At 35.5% G+C, this 22,226-nt stretch overlaps 1 protein-coding gene across 11 annotated transcripts in view; it reads right to left on the reverse strand.

Moving 5' to 3' along the window:
* The window catches only part of RNF144A (ring finger protein 144A), a 161,347-nt gene that overhangs the window by 25,632 nt on the left and 113,489 nt on the right, over nucleotides 1–22,226 (reverse strand). For all 11 annotated transcript variants that reach the window (XM_056813346.1, XM_056813338.1, XM_056813347.1 and 8 more), the window contains 2 exons: nucleotides 10,180–10,387; nucleotides 2,998–3,145 (listed from right to left, as the gene is read on the reverse strand). In XM_056813346.1, the coding sequence (XP_056669324.1) occupies nucleotides 2,998–3,145; nucleotides 10,180–10,387 (356 nt within the window). The remainder of the gene's footprint in view (nucleotides 1–2,997; nucleotides 3,146–10,179; nucleotides 10,388–22,226) is intronic.

The raw sequence follows: 22,226 nt of genomic DNA on the forward strand, positions 1-22,226 counted from the left end.
CTTAACAACTTCATCATCAGGGGCTTAAAGCTCACAAAGATCTTTAGTTCATATATTATTAACTAAGTATACTGTTTATTTTTAAGAAAAGAGAGAATTGGATATTTTGACCAACTAAATATTCTGATTAATATGGTTACCCTGAGGGGGTAATGTAGCTCAGTGGATAGAGGACCAGCCTTGGAATCAGAAGACCTACCACAGACTATTCTTTCACTGGCATTGTGTTCTTAGGCAATGTGAACCATAAGTTTTAGAAGAATTGCCTTTCTTTATCACCCCAATAAACAAAATCATAAAAATAATTGCCATCTATACTATAGCAGAGTTAATCTCTCATTACCTTTTCCACTTGCCAAATTCAACTTTTATATTACTGCCAGATTATATTTATCTGGTCCTGTCACTCCTCTGCTTAAACTTCTTAAAGAGTTCCCCATTGCTTACCAAATAAAGTTTAAATGCCTATCCTTCAAGGAATTCCCCAATTTGTTGCCACCATTATCTCACTATTCTCTTTGATATATTTTATTATTCCAAACAAACTGGAGTTTGCTGCTATCCAACGTGCTCCAATTTGTTTCTAGACAGACTTGTCATTAATATCCATATAACCTCAACACTGCATTCAAAAGGATGTCCCCACTTGTCACCCAATCCAGACCTTAAATGCCCACCCCAATCTCTCATAATCCTTAGATCTACTAAAGACTTCCTTCAAGTCCTACCACATATAAAGCCTTTCCTGATTGCTATCTCCTGAAATTACTATGTATATATTTTATTCTTATCTGTGTACATGTTGTCTTTCCATCTCCCACCCCAAGGAGAATGCAAATTCCTTGAGGGCAGAGAATACTTTTAATTTTGTCTTTGTTTTCACTACCTTGCACAATGTCTGGCATTTCTTTAGTACTTACTGAATGTTTGTTGACCTGCATTATTATAAACCCGGTGTCCATGCCTCCATCCAAGCAGTCGCCTATCCCTAGAATGATCACCTTCATGTTCTATCTGCTATATCCCTAACTGTTCTTTAACAGGATAGGAATCAGAGCTGGGGTTTGACTGATGAAAGGAACTCATAGATCACAAAAATGTTTCTACCAGTGCATGTCGGTACCTTCTCTGAGAAGTTCTAAACTAAAGAGATTGTTTATGGCACTGAGGATTGTCCAGGGTCACAAAGTGTGTGTGTGAGAAGCATGACTTCAATTCATGTCTTTTTGGTTCTGAACCTGATCCTCCACTAAGCAACACCATCTCTCAACGTAATAGATCCTTTAAAAACTAACCAAAATATCAACTCCTCTATGAACATTTCTGTGACTGTCCCCAGGAAATAATTTCCCTAATTAGACTTGATAGGGCATTTGGTTTATCCCTCTCTGATGCACTAATATAATGGGAAAAGTCATGGCTTTTCAGTGTGAATTTTAAAATCTCCATCTTGCTTGGTCTAGCACCCAAATTTGTGCACACCCACACTACACGGGTATGTGCTAGTCAATGACAAATCAGAAATAAATAACTGTCCACCTGGACTGTCCTAAGCCAAGCTCAAGCTCCTAGCATGAACTGGTGCCTAGCCCTGTCCACAGGAAGTGAGCAAATTCCAGAGGCTGTTCCCTACCTCACTTCCTGTGCCTCACAAGTGCCAATGGTGCCCAGATGGGCAGTTATTTATTTCTGATTTGTCATTGACTAGCACATACCCATGTAGTGTGGGTGTGCACAAATTTGGGTGCTAGACCAAACAAGATGGAGATTTTAAAATTCACATCAGTCAGATGACCTCAGTTCTAATAACTTAAAGAGGTACCACTTACCTCTTTAAGCATATATGCTCATTGAATTGAATTTTCTAAAATAGAATGCAATAGAAATATCCAACTAAACACTGAATAGAGAAAAATTAAGGATTCCGAAGGTATTTTAATAATAGTCTATAGCACGTCAGTTATGACTCTGATTATCACTCTCATTACAAATGGTTAGAAAAATTCATAGAAAAATTCCCTTCTTTTAATTTAATTTCTTCAAGGATAATTTGAAGGAATTGACTAGATGACATTGAAGCTCATTCTAGTTCTGACTTTTTTAAACTTTGGATAAATGGGTTTTTACCTAAACAATCTAGCCATACTTCCTCCACCCCCAAACAAATAAATAAATAAATACAGTTAAGCTGCTTTACCTCAATACTCTTACCTTATCTGTGTGAACTTGGATAAGTCACTCCTCTCTTGGTCTTAATTGCCTATCAATATATTAAGAGAATGTGGCACTAGATTATCTTTAAAGTCTTTGACTCAAAATGCTCTGATGCTACCTTATAGTACATCTGCCTTGCATGGAATCCTATGATCCTACATTATATTTCATCTGCCTATATAAATACTTCAAAGAACAACGGGCAAATTCCTCTTTATCCCTAAAGCTTTCTCTAACCACAGCAGGATGTAATGTTCTCTCCTTCTTTCTCTAAACTCCAATACTAATTAGTGTCTGTGTCACTCATTTACCTCTTAATCATATTAAGCCTTATGGTATTTTTTCTATTGCTCTATAAACTGTCACTTCAAAGATGACTAAAAAGATTATTTGATCACTTGAGAGTTCACAATTTCATGTATTCAGACAATTATCTCCTAGAGGATAAGAGCTGTATCTTGTATTTTTTTTTTTTAGGTCAGATGTCTTATACATAGTAAGTGTTCAATGAAAGGAATGGATTAGGGAGTCTTAGATTCTGTTTTTCAACATAAAAGAAAAAAATCTGTCCCATTTCATCAAATTCTTCCTACTTCAACAAAAGAAAAACATATAGATATAGTTATTGGAAAAGTAAATGTTACTTCCCTCCTCAGCTCACTACCTTAAAATAAAAATAAAAAAAAAGCTGCCCATGTTATCATTCCACTTATCTACATTCAGTGGGCACTATGGAACCAAGGCCAAGCAGCCACATGAGACTACAAAATAAGGCATACTCACATCTAAAGATTCAAGGCAGTACCAGCAGAATGCATGTTTGCAGTTTTTGCACATCATTTGGGCACAGCCTTCATCCCGTTCAATGTACACTCGGCACTTTGGACAACGTTTGATTGGTGCATCTTCCTCGTCTATTTTGAAAGATGAGCTGTGGGAGACACTCAGTTAGGCTTATTCTGCGTTGGCATCTCAGTCTTATTCTTTACTATTAGCATTCTACATCTTCAAATAATTTTTTTACCATAAATTCAAGATTACTTGTTTTTCTTTTAACTCTTTCATCTTCATTTTTCCCCTTTGTCCTCTGTATTTCCAAGAAGCAACTGACCTCCCCAGAGCTGAGAAGATGGAATAATACCCCAGAAGCATTTAAGATAAGACTATATGGATCTTAGGAAACTATCTTTAGAGGGGGAAGCAACTTTAGTGATAATCTAGTACAAACCACTCACTTTACAGATGGGGAACCTGAGGCTCTGAGAGATTAAGAGACTTGTATGAGATCACATGGGTGACAAAGCAGTATCTGGACCTAGAACTTCCAACTATAAATCCTTTGATGTTAATATTAATTAATTAATATAATTATATCATATATATTAATAAAATGATAAAATAAAAATTAATATAATGTTAATATACTTTTTCATTTTGGGGGTGTGTGGAGATAATGTATGGGGTTTTTTGGTATCTCTTTTCAGATTATACAGAGATACAATTTAAGTAATACTTTTCTGATATTTTGCAATTCAAATTATCTTCTTTCTCACTTCCTGAGATGGCAGATGATAGAACATAGGTTGAATATGTCTAATGTTAATGGTAAAACACACACAAACATATAGAACTCAGCCATCAATGTCCTTCAAAGTAGACAGCTGGGGAGGTTGTACACTGTAAAAAAATTAATATAAATATCTGATACTCCAGGTATTATTTTAATATTATTTATTAAAATCAACTTAGAACAAAGGGAAAGTAATGCTAGAGAAAGAAAAGCTGTTCCCTTCCTCCACACCAGTCTAAGCCAGAGAGAGTGTAGGCAGCAGAAACGAAAGAAAGGAAATGCACAAACAGGAAAGGGAAAAGGGAATTATGGGGGTTGTAGTTCTAAGGGTTCAAGATTCGCATCAATATGACACATTCACCTATGAGAAGATTCTATGGAACAGTTTAATAGGAGAAGCTCTGACTAAAACATTTAGCCAAGGGCCAAGTGTGACCAGAGGAATCTAGATGGATGATACTTGGGAGGGGAAGGAATCTAATGAATTTGGAGGTGAATTTTAAGCCTTTTCACTCTCCACTTGCCTTATTGATGTTAACTGTTTCAGTTTGTTCCCCTTCCAAATAGTAAAGAAGTATCTGCAACAGCTATCAGAATTAGAGAAAAGAATTCTTGAAACCATTGCTCACATCCTTTCACATATGTTGTATTTGCTGATTGTTTAAGATTTAATTTTTTTGTTAAGTTCACATATTAATCTAATCTAATATTTTCTGTTACACTTTGTCATTTTCAGCTATTGCATTTTGGCCATTAACTATGTGTTCTCTTACATTGTCTTTATTTATACCCTACCCTATGACTGGATTGGAGAAAATACCATTGTAAAAATCCATTAACAAGTTGGACAAATCCTTTTCCATGGCAAAACCAGAGGTCCTTATGGATGCTGGGCTTGTCACCAGATCCATCAAGGTTACATGTTGATTTAATGGCCTTTTGTTCCTCTTTGTCTTTATTAATTGTCAAATAGATGATGATAGATGGACTCCATCAATTTGGTTAAAACTTGTATACAATCTTTGGAAAATGTAATGACCTAAAAATCTCAATTAATTTTAAGAGGTCTTCAGAAGTGATTTTCAGATATCTACTAGCACCACTACCTCTAATTGATCATTTGCCTACCTTTGACTGGTTTGTAACAAGAGGTAAGGGTCCATTTAGTAGTTGAAGTGAAGTGCAATAGCATTATTATATTCCCCATCTCCACATTTATAAAGATGTAATGGATGTAAATGTAATGAGGCATCTGAAGTGATTTTTCACTATTGTAGTCTTCGCCTCCACATTGCAATGGATAGGACATATAAAGACATGCCTTTTATGGCTGTTACAGTCTCATTCCAAAGGAGGGAGATTTCCCAAGGGGCTTGGTTACCCCATGATGGGTTATAATCTCATTCAGGAGGTGGAAAATTATTCCCAGGGGGCTCTGTAACCCCTAGGTGGGTTTTTATATTTGTAACTCTTCAGCTCACTCTACCTTTCCACCCAAATGCTCTAGATTATTGGTGACATTTTAAGTTTTCATCAGCAGTACAGGTTTTTTGGGGGTTTTTTCTTGGTTTCTCCTGCCAAATTTTGGAATGATGGCACTAATAGACTTTTAGAAATATCTTCACCAAGGTTTACAGATTGGCTAGATCTAGACACCTTGTAACAAGTGTAAAAATGGAGATTTGAACCCCAGACTTCAATCCCCAGAAGTCCTTGGTACTTCCCAGAATTCCCTATAATCTCACCTAGGTCTCCACCTGGGCGAGAACACAATTTATTATTTAAAGGGCTCTCTGCCTCTCAAGAGCTCTTCCTCTACTCAGAGATTACAACATGTTGTAAGTAGGCTGTGTATGGGCTAATCATGCCCAGGCACATGGTTATTATTTTGTATCCTTGATTTCTATTAATCTTTAATAAACCTCATAAAATATAATACTTTTTTAGTAGAGAAACTAATTTAACTCTTATGCAAGTATCCATGAGCTTCATAGGTTTTCTAAAATGTCACACAGCAAATGGCTATAGAGACTCATGTGAATCCTAATGATAGTGGGTTTGTATGCGATTGTCATTAAATGGGCTCTTGTGATTAGGGGGATTTTGGTACTTCTTTGAATGTGCATTATTTGCTGTACTGGTTTTTAAAAAGTTGTTACTTAGTAGAAAATCATGTACATTCACACAGTGGATCATTTCCAAGTTAAAAAGGAAATGGATCTCATTTTTGGGTGAGAAACCTTGGTTATGCCTCTCCTTGGCTAACACAGTGTGTCATTGATTGTGAACTATATATTTTTTTATTTTTAAAACTTTTTATTATTGTTTTTCCTTGTCTGTTCAATAGAGTATTTGACTTTTCTTTTTCTCTCATTTTTTTTGTACTTGAAGTACATGTTACCAGTATTAGTGTTTTTTTTTTTAATTTTGCACTAGGGTAAGTTTAAAAAGTCCATTAGCCCTAATGTCAATGTATACCCAAAAGCTTTAGACTATGGAAACTTGCCATTGATTGTTAAATATTATGGGACTTTGATTAACAATTGTGTCTGATTCCAGGAAAAGGGAAAGAGCCACTGCTCAGTTCCAAGAAGTAAAAAGTTAACCTGCCCAATGCCAAGGAACACAAGGTCAAGGAAACCAACCTGTTCTGGTGGGATTGATGAGATTCTGCACCAAGACAGGAGACTTGAACTTATTTGGGGGCTCAAGGAAGTAACTATTTGCAAAGTCAATTGCAGGATTCCCTAGTACCAGACTGAGACTTCTATCAAGTACCTCAGTTTGGCTGCCAATTTGGCTCCCCTTTCCCTGAGAGCAAAGGTAAAATCATACCAGGGAATCATATTTCCTGTCTGCTTCAAAATCTAGTCCCTTTTCATTCTTTTATGGTATGACAATTTTCTGTAATCCTGGTAAGTACATAATTGCTACTATAGACTTGTGGGACATAAATCACTTTAATTGGGCCCTGATTCAAGGGCCTATTATGGGCTTATTCTTCCTTACTTAGAATTTTTACACATTAGATTTTGATATTTTATGTTTCACCCAGAAGTTACTTTTTTCTCTTTTATTTGGGTTTTTTGATGTTTTTTATTTTCTTTTGACAATTGATTCATATACCTCATAACTCAGCCATGTATCCCAGAGTGATCCACATCTTGGTCTACACCCTCCTCAGGAGGGAATTGTATTATTGTCATAGAATTCTAGATTTATAAAAATTTTTCTTGTTTGAGAGTAATTTTAGGATAAGAAACTTACTACCTCCCCAAAACTAGAAAGTGAACTGTTTGGAGAAGGCGCCATGGAGATGCCTGCAGAAACCACACACTGCACCAAAAGATCCAGAATGAACTATGGGATGTAGTGAACTGAACTCGGGGTGGGAGAGGTAAACACATTTATTTTGAATGTATACTCTTATGCCAAAGGGGATTGCCACCTAATTGGTTTTTTGTCAATGTGCCTAGCAATTATTGCTATTATTCTCTTTCTTTTGTTTTTCCCTCTTATCCCCAAATTATTTTAAGTTCCCCTTAGGAATTATAGTATTGTATGTACCTCTAGTTAAAGATCTTTAGAGATGATATAAGTTGGCTATGTGTAATGATTCATTGGGGAAACCAGGCATGTAAATCTGGGAGATTTCTACAAGCTTGTTCCCCCACAGGGGGATTATATAATTAGAATTTTTCTTCCCAGAACTCTCTTTCCCAGTTTCCCATGTTCCTTCTCATATTACATGCTAATACTGGGAGGATATATGTTTGTATAGTTCCTCCCTCCCTTCCTCCCTCCCTTCCTCCCTCCCTCCCTCTCTCTCCCTCTCTCTCTCTCTCTCTCTCTCTCTCTCTCTCTCTCTCTCTCTCTCTCTCTCTCTCTCTCTGTATCTCTCTGTCTCTCTCTCTCTGTATCTCTCTGTCTCTCTCTGTCTCTCTGTCTCTTCTCCTGGAAATGGGGCTGTGGAGGTTGTGTAAGAGTCAGGAAGGAGAATTTTACCCATGTGTTCTTTACTTAGGCTTTTTACTTTTGTTTCTTTTATTTCTTCTGCTTCAAGTGATTATTAATAAATCCTATGAAATATTATACCTCTAGTTATTGGATATTAATTTAAATCTTACAAAAGCATACTAGCTCTGGAGTTAAAAGAAGGTGAATTAAACTACTTCTTTACTGCTTTGAATCTATATGACCTTGAGCAAGTCACCTAAGTTGTCTAAGCCTCAATTTTTAAATCTGTAAAATCAGGTGGTCAGAGTAGATGGGTCTTTAAGGTTTCTTTATGTTTTATTTCTCATGATCCTACATTATGTTCCAGGTAGTATTTTTAGTCAAAATAATCTGTTGTCCAATAAATAAAACTGTCCTTCTATAAAACTGCCCAGTCTATAAAACTGATAAGTATAACAAATTTCTGCTTTTCTGATAAATCTGTTGAATCGAAGGAACCCCTCTAAGGCATCCCTAAGGGGATTCTCTGTCCAGGTTGGCAGTGAATTAATAATCTCTATTCTTTGGATCCAGTCTTTCCACCAGTTCTGAGTCTACTTTACTAGCCCAAATATCTCCATATTGTCCACAAGTATCCTATGGGAAACTATTAAATGTCCTGTTGACATTCTATTAAACCAGTCAATGGCAACATCTTGATCTATTGGTGTATTTGGACTATTGAATCAGAAAAAAAGCAGACTCTAGCCTGCCTATTCTCAGTGAAGTTTATTGTGTCTTAGAAGCTGACATTTACCTTTTTCTTAATGTTCATGAACCATTCTTTTAATATTCCATTCTACAAATTTGTCAAGAATGAAAGTCAAAGTCATTAGTCTACAGTTTGAAAAATAAACTTTTTTTTCCCTCCTGGAAAATCTGAACAGGGCTGTTTAATTCTGTTTTATCCATTCTTTTCAGAGGTCAGTAATGGTGGTTTAGCAATCCCATCTACCAATTCTTTCAATACTTTAAGATATAGTTCACTAGACCTGAAAATCTGAATACATCCAGGGAAAAAAGCTTTTGTTTTGTTTTGTTTTGTTTTGTTTTGTTTTGTTTTGAAATCATCTCCTTAGTGATTTCAGGGTTTAAGTCCCCTAATTTCTCTCTATCTTTTCCAATCGATTTATTTCCCTACAGATCTGCTTATAAAGGGCTTTGTCTAGTATTTTTATCTAAGAGACTCTGAACTAATAGGGAAATGTGGTGTTTAAACCTTATTCTATTAGGATATAGAAACTCACATCAGTTCTTATTGTCACAAGAATTACCATTATAAGTGCCTCACAATTTTAAAAAACATTTCACATTTTATCAAGGCCTTTAGATCTATTTATTTGAACATCATGGCAATCCTAAAAAGCACATAGTGTCTTATCACCATTTCATGGATGATGATAGATTTTAGAGACAGTGTGGCATAGTAAATAGAGTCCTGGGTTAGGTCTCAGGAAGACCAAAGGTCAAATCCTGCCTGAGGCAGTTACTAGCTTTGTCATCCTAGGCAAGACAGTTAATACTCCTTAGCCTCAATTTCTTTTCAAATCAGAATATACAGGGTGTCTCAGAAGTTTCACTCTTATTTCAGCTAATAGAACTTTAAAATATACTAATGGTTTTTGAGATAATTTTTGGATATAAAATGCTTTGCAAATATTAAAGCAATTTATAAATGTTAACTATTTTATTATTGTTGTTATTATTATTACTGTTATTATGGGAGAGGATGGAAATGGAGGAAAGAGATGGAAAGAGAAAAGGGAACATTAAGTGCCCACCATGGGCCAGGCACTATGCTAAATGTTTTACAAATATTATGCCACTTGATTTTCATCACTTAGGGAAGTAGGTGCTATTATATCCCCATTTTATAGTTGAGGAAACTGAGGCATATCGAAGTTGTGATTTAACCAGTCACAGAGATAGTAAGTGAGGATAGATCTGAACTCAGATCTTTCTGTCTCCAGGCCAAGAAATGCAATGCCACTGAGCAAAACCAGAGAAGTGATCTAAAAGAACACATAAGAAGTCAGTGGGAGAGGTATGGCTTGAATGTAGATTTTTCAGATTCCAAGTCCCACACTATTTTAGAACATAGGGATGCCCAGTCACTTGGGTCCATGCTCTTTGTCATCTCTCTGAGATCTAGAACTATAGTCCAGTGCAAGGGAGACAGCCCGGTTTGATGAGTAAGGGATCTCTGTTATTTCTCTTCTCTGTCACTATACTCTAGAAGATGGACATAAAACAGAATCAAGTAGCTCCAGGAAAGTGTTTTATAATGAGGCAAATATCCCTAAGACATCTCCCACATCCAAAAAAAACCCCCAAAACCCTTCTCCTAGAGGAAGACGGAGGCTCTTTGCCACAAGTCTCCTCCTGTAAAAAGAGGCTACCTTGTTTCTCCTGGGAGGAAGGTGACTGGCATACTTTCTTGACAGCCTTGTCCGGGATGCCAGTTGGCTTTACAAGAAGAACAGAATTCCATGTTACACGCCTTACACTGCACCAGCTGTGGTGTTTGTGGCCCCATATCTTGAAGCTGGCAAACAGCCTGGCAGGTGGAAGATGGGCACCACGTCCGGCAGGGATCCAGCAAAACTTCTAATGTGAAAATGTGAAATATGCAGTTAGAGTCTCAGAAGGTCACTGGACCTGCCAGCCAATAAACACTTAACAAAGCTTATAGTAATGACGCACCTACGTCCCTATTAATTATCACTTCATGGGTTCAGGGGACTATTGTTCTAAGTACTGGCAGAGAAATCAAATAAGATGGAATTCTTGCCCTCACCAATTTAGACTAGTAGAGGGAGAAGATGCAGAAGCAGACAGATAATGATAATAGCAAATAATAAAAACTAAGGACACGGTGAAGTAGAAACAGTATGTTATGATTAAGTTGACATCTATGCTATTCCTTAAAAGAAGGAAAAGATCTCAAAAAGGAGAAAGGTAGGTAGAAGAAACATTCCCTTCTGAAAGCTGTACCATGAATCAAGTCATTCAAATGATGAGTGGCTACATTACCTGTCTTATACAGAAATTTTAATTTAAATCAATAATTAAATTTAATTTAAATTAAATACTAATTTCTGGAGGAAAACTCTCCCTTAACTATCAAGGTCATGTGATTGTAAAGTTTATTGGAGCTAAGGATTTATACTTGATTTAAAACAATGGCCTGAGTCTACAAAATGGTACTTAGAGGATGCTATGATCCACTCCATACCTGTATTTTTAAGCCAAATACAACCTTTTCACTTCTGAGCCCTGTACCAACTTCATTAGTGTAATAAATATCAGGGGTAAAGGGATTGGGCTCCCTTCCTCCCTTTCTCTTTTATTTACTTAAAAACTAGAAAAATCACTTTGAATTTTATGTAGGGGTTAGATCATTTATCTAAAGATGTTTCTTTTTAAATTTTTTTTCCAGATTATGTCAGTGCAATTTTTTTTAAACCCTTACCTTCCATCTTAGAATCAATACTTTGTAGTGGTTCCAAGGCAGAAGAGTGGTAAGGGCTAGGTAATGGGGGTCAATTGACTTACCCAGGGTCACACACCTGGGAAGTGTCTGATGCCAGATTTGAACCCAGAACCTCCTATCTCTGGGCCTGCCTCTCAATCCACTGAGCCACCCAGCTGCCCCCTTAGTGCAATTTTTAATAATTATTTTCTGACATTTTGCAATCCATGTTATCTCCCTCCCTTCCACCCACTCCTTTTCCCCTAGGTGGCAGGTAATACAATATAGTCTCTACATTTTATTATACAATACTTATTTCCATGGTTATCATATTGTGAAAGAAGACATACTGCTTATAGTAGAGAAAAATATGTGGAGGAAATAAAGTGAAGAATGCCATGCTTCAATCTGATTCAGATTCTGTCAGTTCCTTCTTAAAAAAAGGGAAATACTTTTTATCTAGTATCTTTTTCCCTTGTTGAAAAAATAGGTAAATCGTTCACAATTGATCATCATACATTATTGTATACAATGTTTTCCTGGTTCTGCTCACTTCACTTTATATCACTTCATATAAAAGTCTTTCTAGGTTTTTTGGTGATCATCTTGTTTGTCATTTCTCATGGCACAACAGTATTCCATTACAAGCATTTACTAACTTATTTTAGCCATTCTCCAATTGATGGATATCCCTTAAGGTTCCCATTCTTTGATATCACAAAAATAGCTATTACAAATATTTTTGTACATGTAGGTACTTTTCCCCTACCTTTAATCACTTTGGGATACAAACCTCGTAGTGATATTGCTCAATCAAAGAGTATATACAGTTTCATAGCCTTTTGGCTATAGATCCAAATAGAAAGAGTGTATCAAGTATCTCAATTTTTGCACATTCCCTCCAACATTTAACATTTTCCTTTTTTTGGTCTTATTAGCTACTCTGATAGGTATTGGGTAGAAACAAATAAGAGTTGTTTTAGTTTGTATTACTCTAAACGTGAGTTTGAGCATTTCTTTCTATCACTAAGGGTAGTTTTAATTTTTAATTTCTTCATTTGAGAATTGTTTATTCATATCCTTTGACCATTTATCATTTGGAGTACACTTTTATTCTTATAAATTTGACTCAGAGCTCTACATATTTGAAAAACAAGACCTTTGTCAGAGATGTTGGCTAGAAAAATGTTTTTCACAGTTTGTTGTTTCCTTCTAATCTTGGTTACATTGGTTTCGTTTGTGCAAAAATTTTAAATTTAATGTAGTCATAGTTCTCTATTTTGTATCTTATAATGTTCATTACGTCTTTTTGGGACATAAATTCTTCCCTTATCCATAGATCTGACAGTTAAGTTATCCTGTGCTCCTATAATTTGTTTATTGTATCAACCTTTATTTCTAAATTATGTATTCTTTTGACTACTTTGGTATATAATGTGAGGTGTCAGTTTGCATAGTTTCTGCCACATTGACAAAAATTGCTGGGAAAACTAGAAAACAACTAGTTAGCTCTTCTTCTAAAAGCTTGGGACTTTGGCTTTGTCAAACACTAACTTATACTATGGACTTTTACTATCGAATATTGAGTGCTTAATCTATTACACTGATCCACTACTTTATTTCTTAGTCAGTACCAGATTGTCTTAATGACTGCTGCTTTATGAAACAGTTTGAAATCTGATATATTTGAGCCACCTTCCTTCATATGTTTTAATTCCCTTTATATTCCTGGCATTTTGTTCTTCCAGATGGAAGTTTATTTTTTCTAGCTCTATACAATATTTTGGGTAATTTGCTAAGTATGGCACTAACTCAGTAAATTACTTTGGGTAGAATTGTAATTTTTATTATTTTGGCTCAACCTATCCATGAACAATAAATGTTTTTATATCTGACTTTATTTGTATGAAAAGTGTTTTATGTTGTGATGATACAGTCCCTGGGTTTACCTTGGCAAGTAAGACTCCCAGTTACTTAATATTGTCTATAGTTACTTTATTTTATTAAAATTTGTTATTAAAATTCCCAGACATCTCCCACCACATCTCCTCTTTCTATACCAGAGAAAGTAACATTTAACAAAAAAAAAAAGCACATATAAAACTATATAGTTATTTAAAAATTTTTTTTTCCTAAATCTTGCTGTTGTACTTTATTGGTAGTTTAAAGACATGCTGATGATTTGTGTGATTTTATTTTATATCTTGCAATTTTGCTAAAGTTGTTAATTTTTTCAGTAAGTTTTCTGGTGAATTATTTAAGTGTACGATCATCATAACTTCTGTGAATTTCCTTATTTCCTCATTGCCTATCCTAGCCATTTTCAAAAGGAATATAATCTAAATTTTAGGACCTCAGAAATTTTTAGATCTCCTGATGCAGAATTTATTTTACAATATGTTGGTTTTGAAAAAAAAATTCCTGATAGAAGAAATTACTGGGAGATTTCTGCAAACAATCTGGACCACACAGATCTGAGTCCTGACAGAAAAAATCTATAAAGGTGAAGATGAAGATGAAGATAAGAGAAGATTCAGTTAAAGTTTCATTAATGTTATTAATTGCTATTATAATTGGAATAGATTTTCAATCATTTGTGTAACACTTTATTTCAACTAATCTGATGAAATCTTGTCAATTATATGAAGCTGCTTATCTTTAAGTATTAGCATATAATATAATCATGGTTTTTCAGCTATAGAATAGAATTAATCATAATTTTTATACAGTTGTATCTGCTCTTAGAGATGGTGTATTAGAATTGATTTCTGAGGTACAAATCTTAGTTATCTCAGAAGCTGGAATGTGATTATAATTATTTTGCTTATTACTGTTCAATAGTATGCTACTGATGTAAACTTTGTTAAGATTTTAACCTCCTCTGTGGGGATTAACCAATATATAAATGAATTTGGAAGATTTGCAGAACATTGTTAATCATATAGCTGAAAATACTCATCAAGATTTGTCACCCTCCCGTATTGCTATTGATATACTTGATTGGGTTCAGCAGGCACAAGGACTGATACTTGGAGCAATGCAAAGCCTCCTTACTCTGATTCTCTTAGTTGAAATGGGTCTCTTTCTCTGTGTCTGCCTACCTGTTCGGAAAAGCCTTTCTTCTACTAGCCCTCCAGGTATGAAACTTCCAGCACAAGGGAGAGAAAGATGCAGAGAAGCCTAAAGGGTAATTTCCCCTTTTTTTTGGACAAGTTTCTCCCTCTCTTCCCTGCACGCCACGTGTGGTGCTTTTAATTAAATTAAATTAAATTTAATTTAAAAAATTAAAAATTAAAAAAGGGGGAAGATGTAGAGAATGCAAAGGGTTAAGTCCTCCTTGCCTTATTCCCTTCCCCTCCAGCATTCTTGAGCAAGGTCAGACAAGGAGTACAAGCTCAGGGAAGAGACAGTTTCAGACAGGAAGGATGATCTAAACAAGGCCATTGCTCCAGGTGTCTAATCTGCCCACTGCTGATAGAAAACAAAAAGTTCCCAGAATTCTAAGAAAATAACATTTCCAATAATCTATTTTGGTGACTGTCTAGTTTCTTATGTTAAGTGGGCTTGACTTTCCCATGGGTAAAAACTATAACTGTACTTCTGTAGCTATTGGTAGTGGAGTAGTGTGTAGATTAAAGATGAACTGCTGAACATCAGAAGAGTATTTTCATTTCCCATTCACAGTATTTCATGCCCACCCACCCCTTTTGCCCTATTGGGCAACCCCTCTGCCCTCTTTTCCCCAGTATGCAACAAATAGTATTTGGTATTATGTTAATGGATAACATAATAATGGCTTATTATGTTAATTGAACTATTTCTACATTCCTGATATATACCCCACCTGGTAAGCTCATGAACATTGTAATATATTCCTACAATCTTCTTGCTAGTGTTTTATTTAAAAGTTTTGCATCATTAGGGAGACTGGATTATAGTTTTCTCTGATTGTTCTTTTCCTGTTTTTAGTTGTCTACACTATATTTGTGTCATAAAATGAATTTGGTGGAGTTCCTTCCTTAGCTATTTTGTGAAATAGTTTATGTAGTACTGTACTTGTTATGTAATTATTTGGTAGAATTCAATGATTAATCCATCTGGCCCTTGGATTTTTCTATTAGGGAATTCATTGATGCCTTGTTCAATTTCTTTTTTTTTTTTTAAACCACTACCTTCCATCTTGGAATCAATACTCTGTATTTGTTCCAAGGCAGAAAAGTGGTAAGGGCTAGGTAGTGGGGATTAAATGATTTGCCCAGGGTCATACAAATAGGAAGTGTCTGAGGCCAAATTTGAACCTAGAACATTCCATTTCTGGGCCTGGCTCTCAAGCCACTGAGTCACCGAGCTTCCCCTTCAATTTCTTTTTTTTTTTTAACTGAGATTGGATTAAGTATTTGATATTTCCTCTTCTGTTAATCTGGGAAATTTCTATATATATGTATATGTATATAAAATATTTACCTATTTTGCTTAGGTTATCAGATTTATTGGTAAATTATTCAACAAAATAACTCAATAATTACTTTAATTTCTTCATTTGGTTATGAATTCACGCTTAAAATTTGTTTGCTTTTTTTTTTTTGGATGAAATTATCCAATTATTTACCTATTTTATTCCTTTTCTTATAAAAATGGCTCCTTGTCTTATTTATTAGTTCCTTTCTATGTCTCATTCAGTTTTTTCCAGAGGTCTATGAAATCTAACTTTTCTAAAATTCTATTCACTTCCCTAATTTCTTTCTTGTTTATTTTTTGGTGTAACTTATCTTAATCTAAGAGGGAAAGATTAATGCTGCCTACTAATACTATTTTATTGTCTTTTTCCTATTGTAATTCATATAACTTCTTTAGGAATTTAGATGCTATGCCTTTTAGTGCATATGTTTCATACTAAAATACTTTATTGTCTAAAGTACCTTTTATCAAGATGTAATTTCCTTCCATTGATCTTTTAATTAGATGAATTTTCACTTTTGCTTTGTCTGACATAATTTCTACCCCTACTTTTTAAACTTTGGTTGAAGTTTAGTAAATTCTGTTTCACAGCTTTTTCTTAACTGTGTGTGTTTCCCTATTTTAAATGTGTTTCTTATGGATCTTCCCATTTATGGGTGAGTTCATCCCATTTATATTTACAGCTATAATTAATAACTGTTTCCCTCCATCATATTTTTCCTATTCATACTTCTCTTCCTCTCCTTTCAGCCTTTCCCAATTGACATTTTTGTTTCCAATTACCACCTTCTGGAGTTTATCCTCTCTTTTTTCATCTCCCACGCCTTTTCTTATACACCCTTCAATTCTTACTACCCTATAGGGTAAGATGGGTTTCTATAGCTGTGTGTCAATGTTATTCCCACTTTGTACCAGTTCCAATGAGAGTAAGTGCCTACAACCACCCAACTTTCCCTCCACTGTATTGATTCTTACACACCTTATGAGAGATAATTTACTTCCACTTTCCTCTGCTTTTCTCTTTTCCCAGTGCATTCTTCTTTCTTATATCTTGATTTTGTTTTGATTTATTATTGATGAGTTTGCTTGTTTGGGGGTCAGAGGATATCATCTCATCATATTCAAATTATTCCCTGCTTTAGTAGTGATAAAACTTTTTAAATATCTTCTATATCTTAAGTATATTATTTTCTGTACCTTAGGTATTTCAAGTATCATATGTATCTTATGTATCTTAATTATTGCCTTATTTAATAAGGCAATCATTGTTTCTCTTGATACCTTATGTATATCTTATCTCAAAGAAACTCGAGTATTCTAGTTAATACTTTCCTATGTAGGAATGGGCCACTTGACTTAGAAAACCACACACGTTTATCTTTCCTTTTTTTATTGCTACATCAGCACCTTAATATTAGTTAGGAACTACCTTTTAAATTGGTTCAGACCATCCTCAGGATTGTTGTGGGCTGTGTGTTTGACACCTCTGGTCTAAAGCACTATACTCTTGGTTCTTGACTTTTTGTTCTTATAACCCTCATGCTTACATAGGGAATGATGCTTCTTAGAATGCTTTAACCCCTTGTCTACTCACATTTCAAACAGAGTTCATGCAGCCTAGGGATACTGAGAACATGATCCAAAGGTCATTCCTTCAAAACTTAGCTCGCTTCCTTTAAGAAGTCTGTATGATATGTATGATATAATAAGAAGCAACAATAGATTTAGAGTCAAGAGGACCTGGCTTCAAATTTCTTTGTTGCTAATTTAGGGGCCTTGAAATCATTACCCTTTCTAGTTCCCAGCTTTCTTCTCTGTAAAATAAGAGAATTGAAATAATTTTTTAAAAAACCTTCCAAAGCAGAAAAATAGTAAGGGCTATGCAGTGGAGTCACACAACTAGGAATTATCTGAAGCCAGACTTGAACACAGGACCTCCCATCTCCAGGTCTGACTCTATCCGATGAGCCACCTTGGTTGCTATCAAAAAAGTATTTCCAGTTCTAGGTCCCATTGTCCTTAAAGGATATTTATTACAAAAATAAACCTGCATATTTGCATATTTGTATTTTCACCATTCTTTTCCCATTGAAACTTCCTGAGCAAAGGCAATTAACAACATGAGAGAATTTTTGCATTTGTTATATTCGTATCTTCTGGGCCTCTCATGTTTGCCTGCACAGTCCAGTCCAAGGATAACCTAAATTCAGGGGATTACTTAGCAAATATGATTCCTGAAAAGGGAAGGGTGCCATTAGTGGCAGGAAATAAAGGGTCTCTTCTTACTCTTTTGATTCTTGATAGACAGCACCCATACTTTGCCTTCTTAATGCTACTAGAAAATAAATAAGTTGTCCATGGACTCTGTGGGTACATTTAGTGACAAAGTTAATCTATGGATGTTGTGGATTATATACTCATAACAGTGTCAAATGTCCTTACTCATGCAAGAGAGCAGAGAATCAGGCTCATTGAAATATCAAATATGAGGATGAGATGCTAATTATAAACCACCAACAGACTAAACCCATAGAACCAGTAGAGCGTTATACAGTACACTGAAAACAAAGAAATCCATGGGAAAGTAAGGTAGCTAAGAGAAAGCAGCCACCGAGGAGGTCTCTCTGACATTAGAAATTAGAACACACCTCATCACTTATGGCATCAGCATAGGCCTCATAAAATGACCCAAGAAAACTAGCTGGACTACAATGGACTCAATTATCTCTATACTGATGATTCTCACATTTACTTCTCCATTCCTAACTTCTATCCTGATCTCCAGTCTCACATTTCCAACTACCTATTAAACTCAACATATCCAAAACTGAACTCATTATTTTTCCTGAAACTCCTCCCCCTTCCAAACTTCCCTGTTACTGTCATCAAGGACCATCTTTCTAATCTTCTAGGCTCACAATCTGGCTGTCACCCTCAATTCTTTACTGTCTCTCACCCCCTTCTCATCTCCATATCTAATCTGTGATTAAAGGCTTACGGGTTTTACCTTCATAATATTCTATGTTATCTTTTGTGCTCCAACACGCCCTAAGCACTCCACAGTGCTTTGCTGCAGCTGAGGAAGTCTCCAGGTGTAACGACCTTTTGTGCCACTGGACCCAGGCTTCCAACGCCGAGAGAGTGGGACTGTCTCTGTGCATCGACTCTTCCACTTCAATCTCCTTCACCCACAAGTGTCTTTGTGCACACTCATCTATCATAGATGAAAGCGCACAAAGACAATCGTCATTCTCGGTTACCGAGAGACTACTACTAACTAACTATAACCTCACAGGGTCACTTTAGAGCTCTGGTTGTTTTGTCAGGAATTTTTGGAAGTTGTCTTTTTCAATAAATATCCATTTCTTGTCCTGGAATATTATGCTCAGTTTAGGTGGATAAATGATTCTTGAAATCCTAGATCATTTGCCTTGCAGAATATCATGTTACACATCTTTCAGTCCTTTAATGTAAAAACTTCTATTTCCTATGTAGTCCTGACAATGGCTTAACAATATTGGAACTGTTATTTTTCTGGATTCTTTCAATCCTTTCTCCTGGGTCTGAGAATTCTGGAATTGACCTACCATAGTTTTAGGATTATTTGATTTGAGATCTCCTTCAGGCAGTGACTGTTGAATTTTCTCAATATCCATTTTTCCCCTCTTATGCAAGAATATCAAGGCATTTTTTTTTGGCAATATGATGTCTAGATTTTTTTTTTTTGGTCCTGGCTTTCAGGCAGTCCAAAGAATTCTTAGGTTATCTCTCCTGGATCTATTCATGAAGTCAATTGTTTTTCTAGTGAGATATTTCAGATTTCTTCCATTTTTTTCATTCTTTTGAATTTGTTTTGTTTCTTGCTTTCTTGTGGATTCTTTAGCTTCCATTAATCTATTTCTAATTTTCAGGGATTTATTTTCTTCTTAAAGAATTTGTACGTACTCTTTAAGTTATTTTCCTCATTTTTAGGTTTTGCATTTCTTTTTAGGAATCTGTTTTCTTCAGTAAGTTTTTGCTCTCTAAGCTGTTAACTTTTTTTTCTAGCATTTAATTTTTTTCTTCTTAGTCTCCTATTATTTTCTTTTTGATCCTTTTTTTGGAGCTCTTCCAGGAGTTCATTTTGGGCCTGATTTCCTTTTATATTTACCTTTGAGGGATTCACACATTTCTGTTTTATTATCGCTAACCTCTTCTGAGGTTGTGTTGTGGGCTTCCCTTTTGCTGAAATAGCTTTCTAAGGTCAGGCTTTTTCTTTGTCGTTTGCCCATTTAAGGGGTCTTTTTTCATGATTTTGCCTATATATTGAAGCTCAGTTCCACTTCTGGGCTAGGGGAAATATTGTTCCTAGGTTCCCCTGGGTGCCATGTTCAGTGGATATAGCTGGATTCCACTCAGCTGTCAGCTTCCCATGGTACTCCAAGGGGTGGAGTTGTTCCTTTTGCTGAGGGATCTTTTAAGTGTGCTTGCCCCAGGTTATTCCTCAACTTTCTCAGGGTGTGCTTGTACTAGGTCTCTCTTCATGCTGCTGATTGCTCTCACCTCTCACCCCAGTGGAACAGGTCTTTCCTGCTGCCCTTCTACATTTTTTTTGCCTGAAATCCTGCTTCAATCTGTATTTGATTGGTTCCATCACTCCAAAATTTGTTTTGAGATTTTTTTTTCTTTTGTAGTTGTTTGTATCTGGATTTCAACAAGTTCAGAATGTCCCTTACTCCATCATCTTAGCTGCCTGAACAAAAAGTCCTAAAAACAATATTTCAAGCACTAATTTAATTTTTCTTAGTCACGACAACCTTGTTGAGAGCTGGGTTCATGAGAAAATTAGGCCCTAGACAGGCAAATGGAGGTAGTAGGGAAGGAACTGAAAACAAGGTGTATTATTATAAGATTATAGGATTTGGAGCTAGTTAATCCTAGAAATCATTTAGTCTAAAGACTTTTGACTTTTAATGTCTCTAGGGTTTAGAGATACATAGTCTAAAGAAGTGCCATCTTGAAGAGATCTAAGTGACCAGTCAACAGCATGAAATTAATGTTAATGAAAATTGTAATGGAAAAAACAGTAGGGTTTAGAGTCAGAATACTTAGGTCTGAATCTTGATTCTGTTTCTTCTCAACTTGTGACCTTGGCCCAGCCATCACTTGTCTAATGATTAATTTCCTTGTGTATAAGATGAAGTTGGCCTAAATATTCTCTGACATACCTTTTTTATTCTTTGATAAACTGAAGCTAGATTGGCATTGGGAAGTCAGAGAGGTAAGAAACAACATAGACAAACTTTAAATAACATTTGACAATTCAGTCTAAAAATGTTCTTGCTTCCCTTTATGGACACAACCGCTGGATCCCAGAAAAATACAATGAATAGCCTGAACTAAAAAATCTGTGAAGTTATGTTTATCTCTATATCCCACTAATTTTGATAGCCTCAAGTATCAAATACCTCAGAGAGAAGAGCCAGGAGAAACAGAGTGATTATTGTGAGGTGGACGTGCATATAAGAAAGTCCACTGGCCTTAGAATCCCAAGATTTTTATCAAAATCCTGGCTGTAACATTTCAGATTTGGATGACCTTGGCTGGGTCTGTCATTTCCCTTTCTAATTCTCATTATCTCATCTGTAAAATAAATCTGATAGGACTAGCTATCTGCTAAGATTCATTCTGGGTCTGACATGCTATTATTCATAAATTCCATAATCCATATTATTCATAAATTCCATAATTACCATAAATTTACTTACTCTCCTATTTCTGTCCCTATTTATGGTCCAGAATTATCTCTTTAAAAAGCAAAAGTTCATAATCATCAGACAAAATCAAGTGAGTCAGAAATAGTATAGTGATGCACTATCTCCTATGACAACTCACTTTAGCCTTTATAAAATCACTAGAACTGTTAAAAGTATATATAATTTGGATAGGGAGAAGGAAAGTCATATAGAGGGAAAACATATAAATATTGAATTTATTAAATATAGACGGGATGAAGGAAAGGGAAATGGGAAAGGGTGAAATTTGGATTCTTTTACCTACTAACTAAAAAATATCTGACTTCCATTAGACTAAAACCTAAGTTATCTAAAGGCAAGTCCAACAGGGAATCAGTATCTCACAAAAAGTCCTTGGTGAGCCATAAACAGGAATTCCAGGTGTAATGTCCACAGATGGTCTCTTCCAAGTAGATATTCCACTCTTCAATCACTGTCCAGCAGAAGACTGAAGAATGAATCCACACCACAGCCAGTAGATATTAAAAAGGCCAGTATCTTGATGGATGGGTTTCAAGATGATTCTCAAATACACCTGTCTCCTTCCTCTCTCAGGTCCAGAGTGCTGTTGGGAAAACTGTCTATTCAACAGTTTGGATCCCTGATAGCCCTTGGAGAATTCTGAGTCTTGAGGGCTTATCACTCAAACTCTTTGCACTCTGTAATTTCCCTTGCTACAGAACCAACCTAGAAATAATATCACAGTGCTACAGAAGACCTTTGGAGTATATTCAACTGATTC

The sequence above is a fragment of the Monodelphis domestica genome, chromosome 1 (genome assembly GCF_027887165.1).
Source record: "Monodelphis domestica isolate mMonDom1 chromosome 1, mMonDom1.pri, whole genome shotgun sequence".
In the NCBI taxonomy this organism is placed as follows: domain Eukaryota; kingdom Metazoa; phylum Chordata; class Mammalia; order Didelphimorphia; family Didelphidae; genus Monodelphis; species Monodelphis domestica.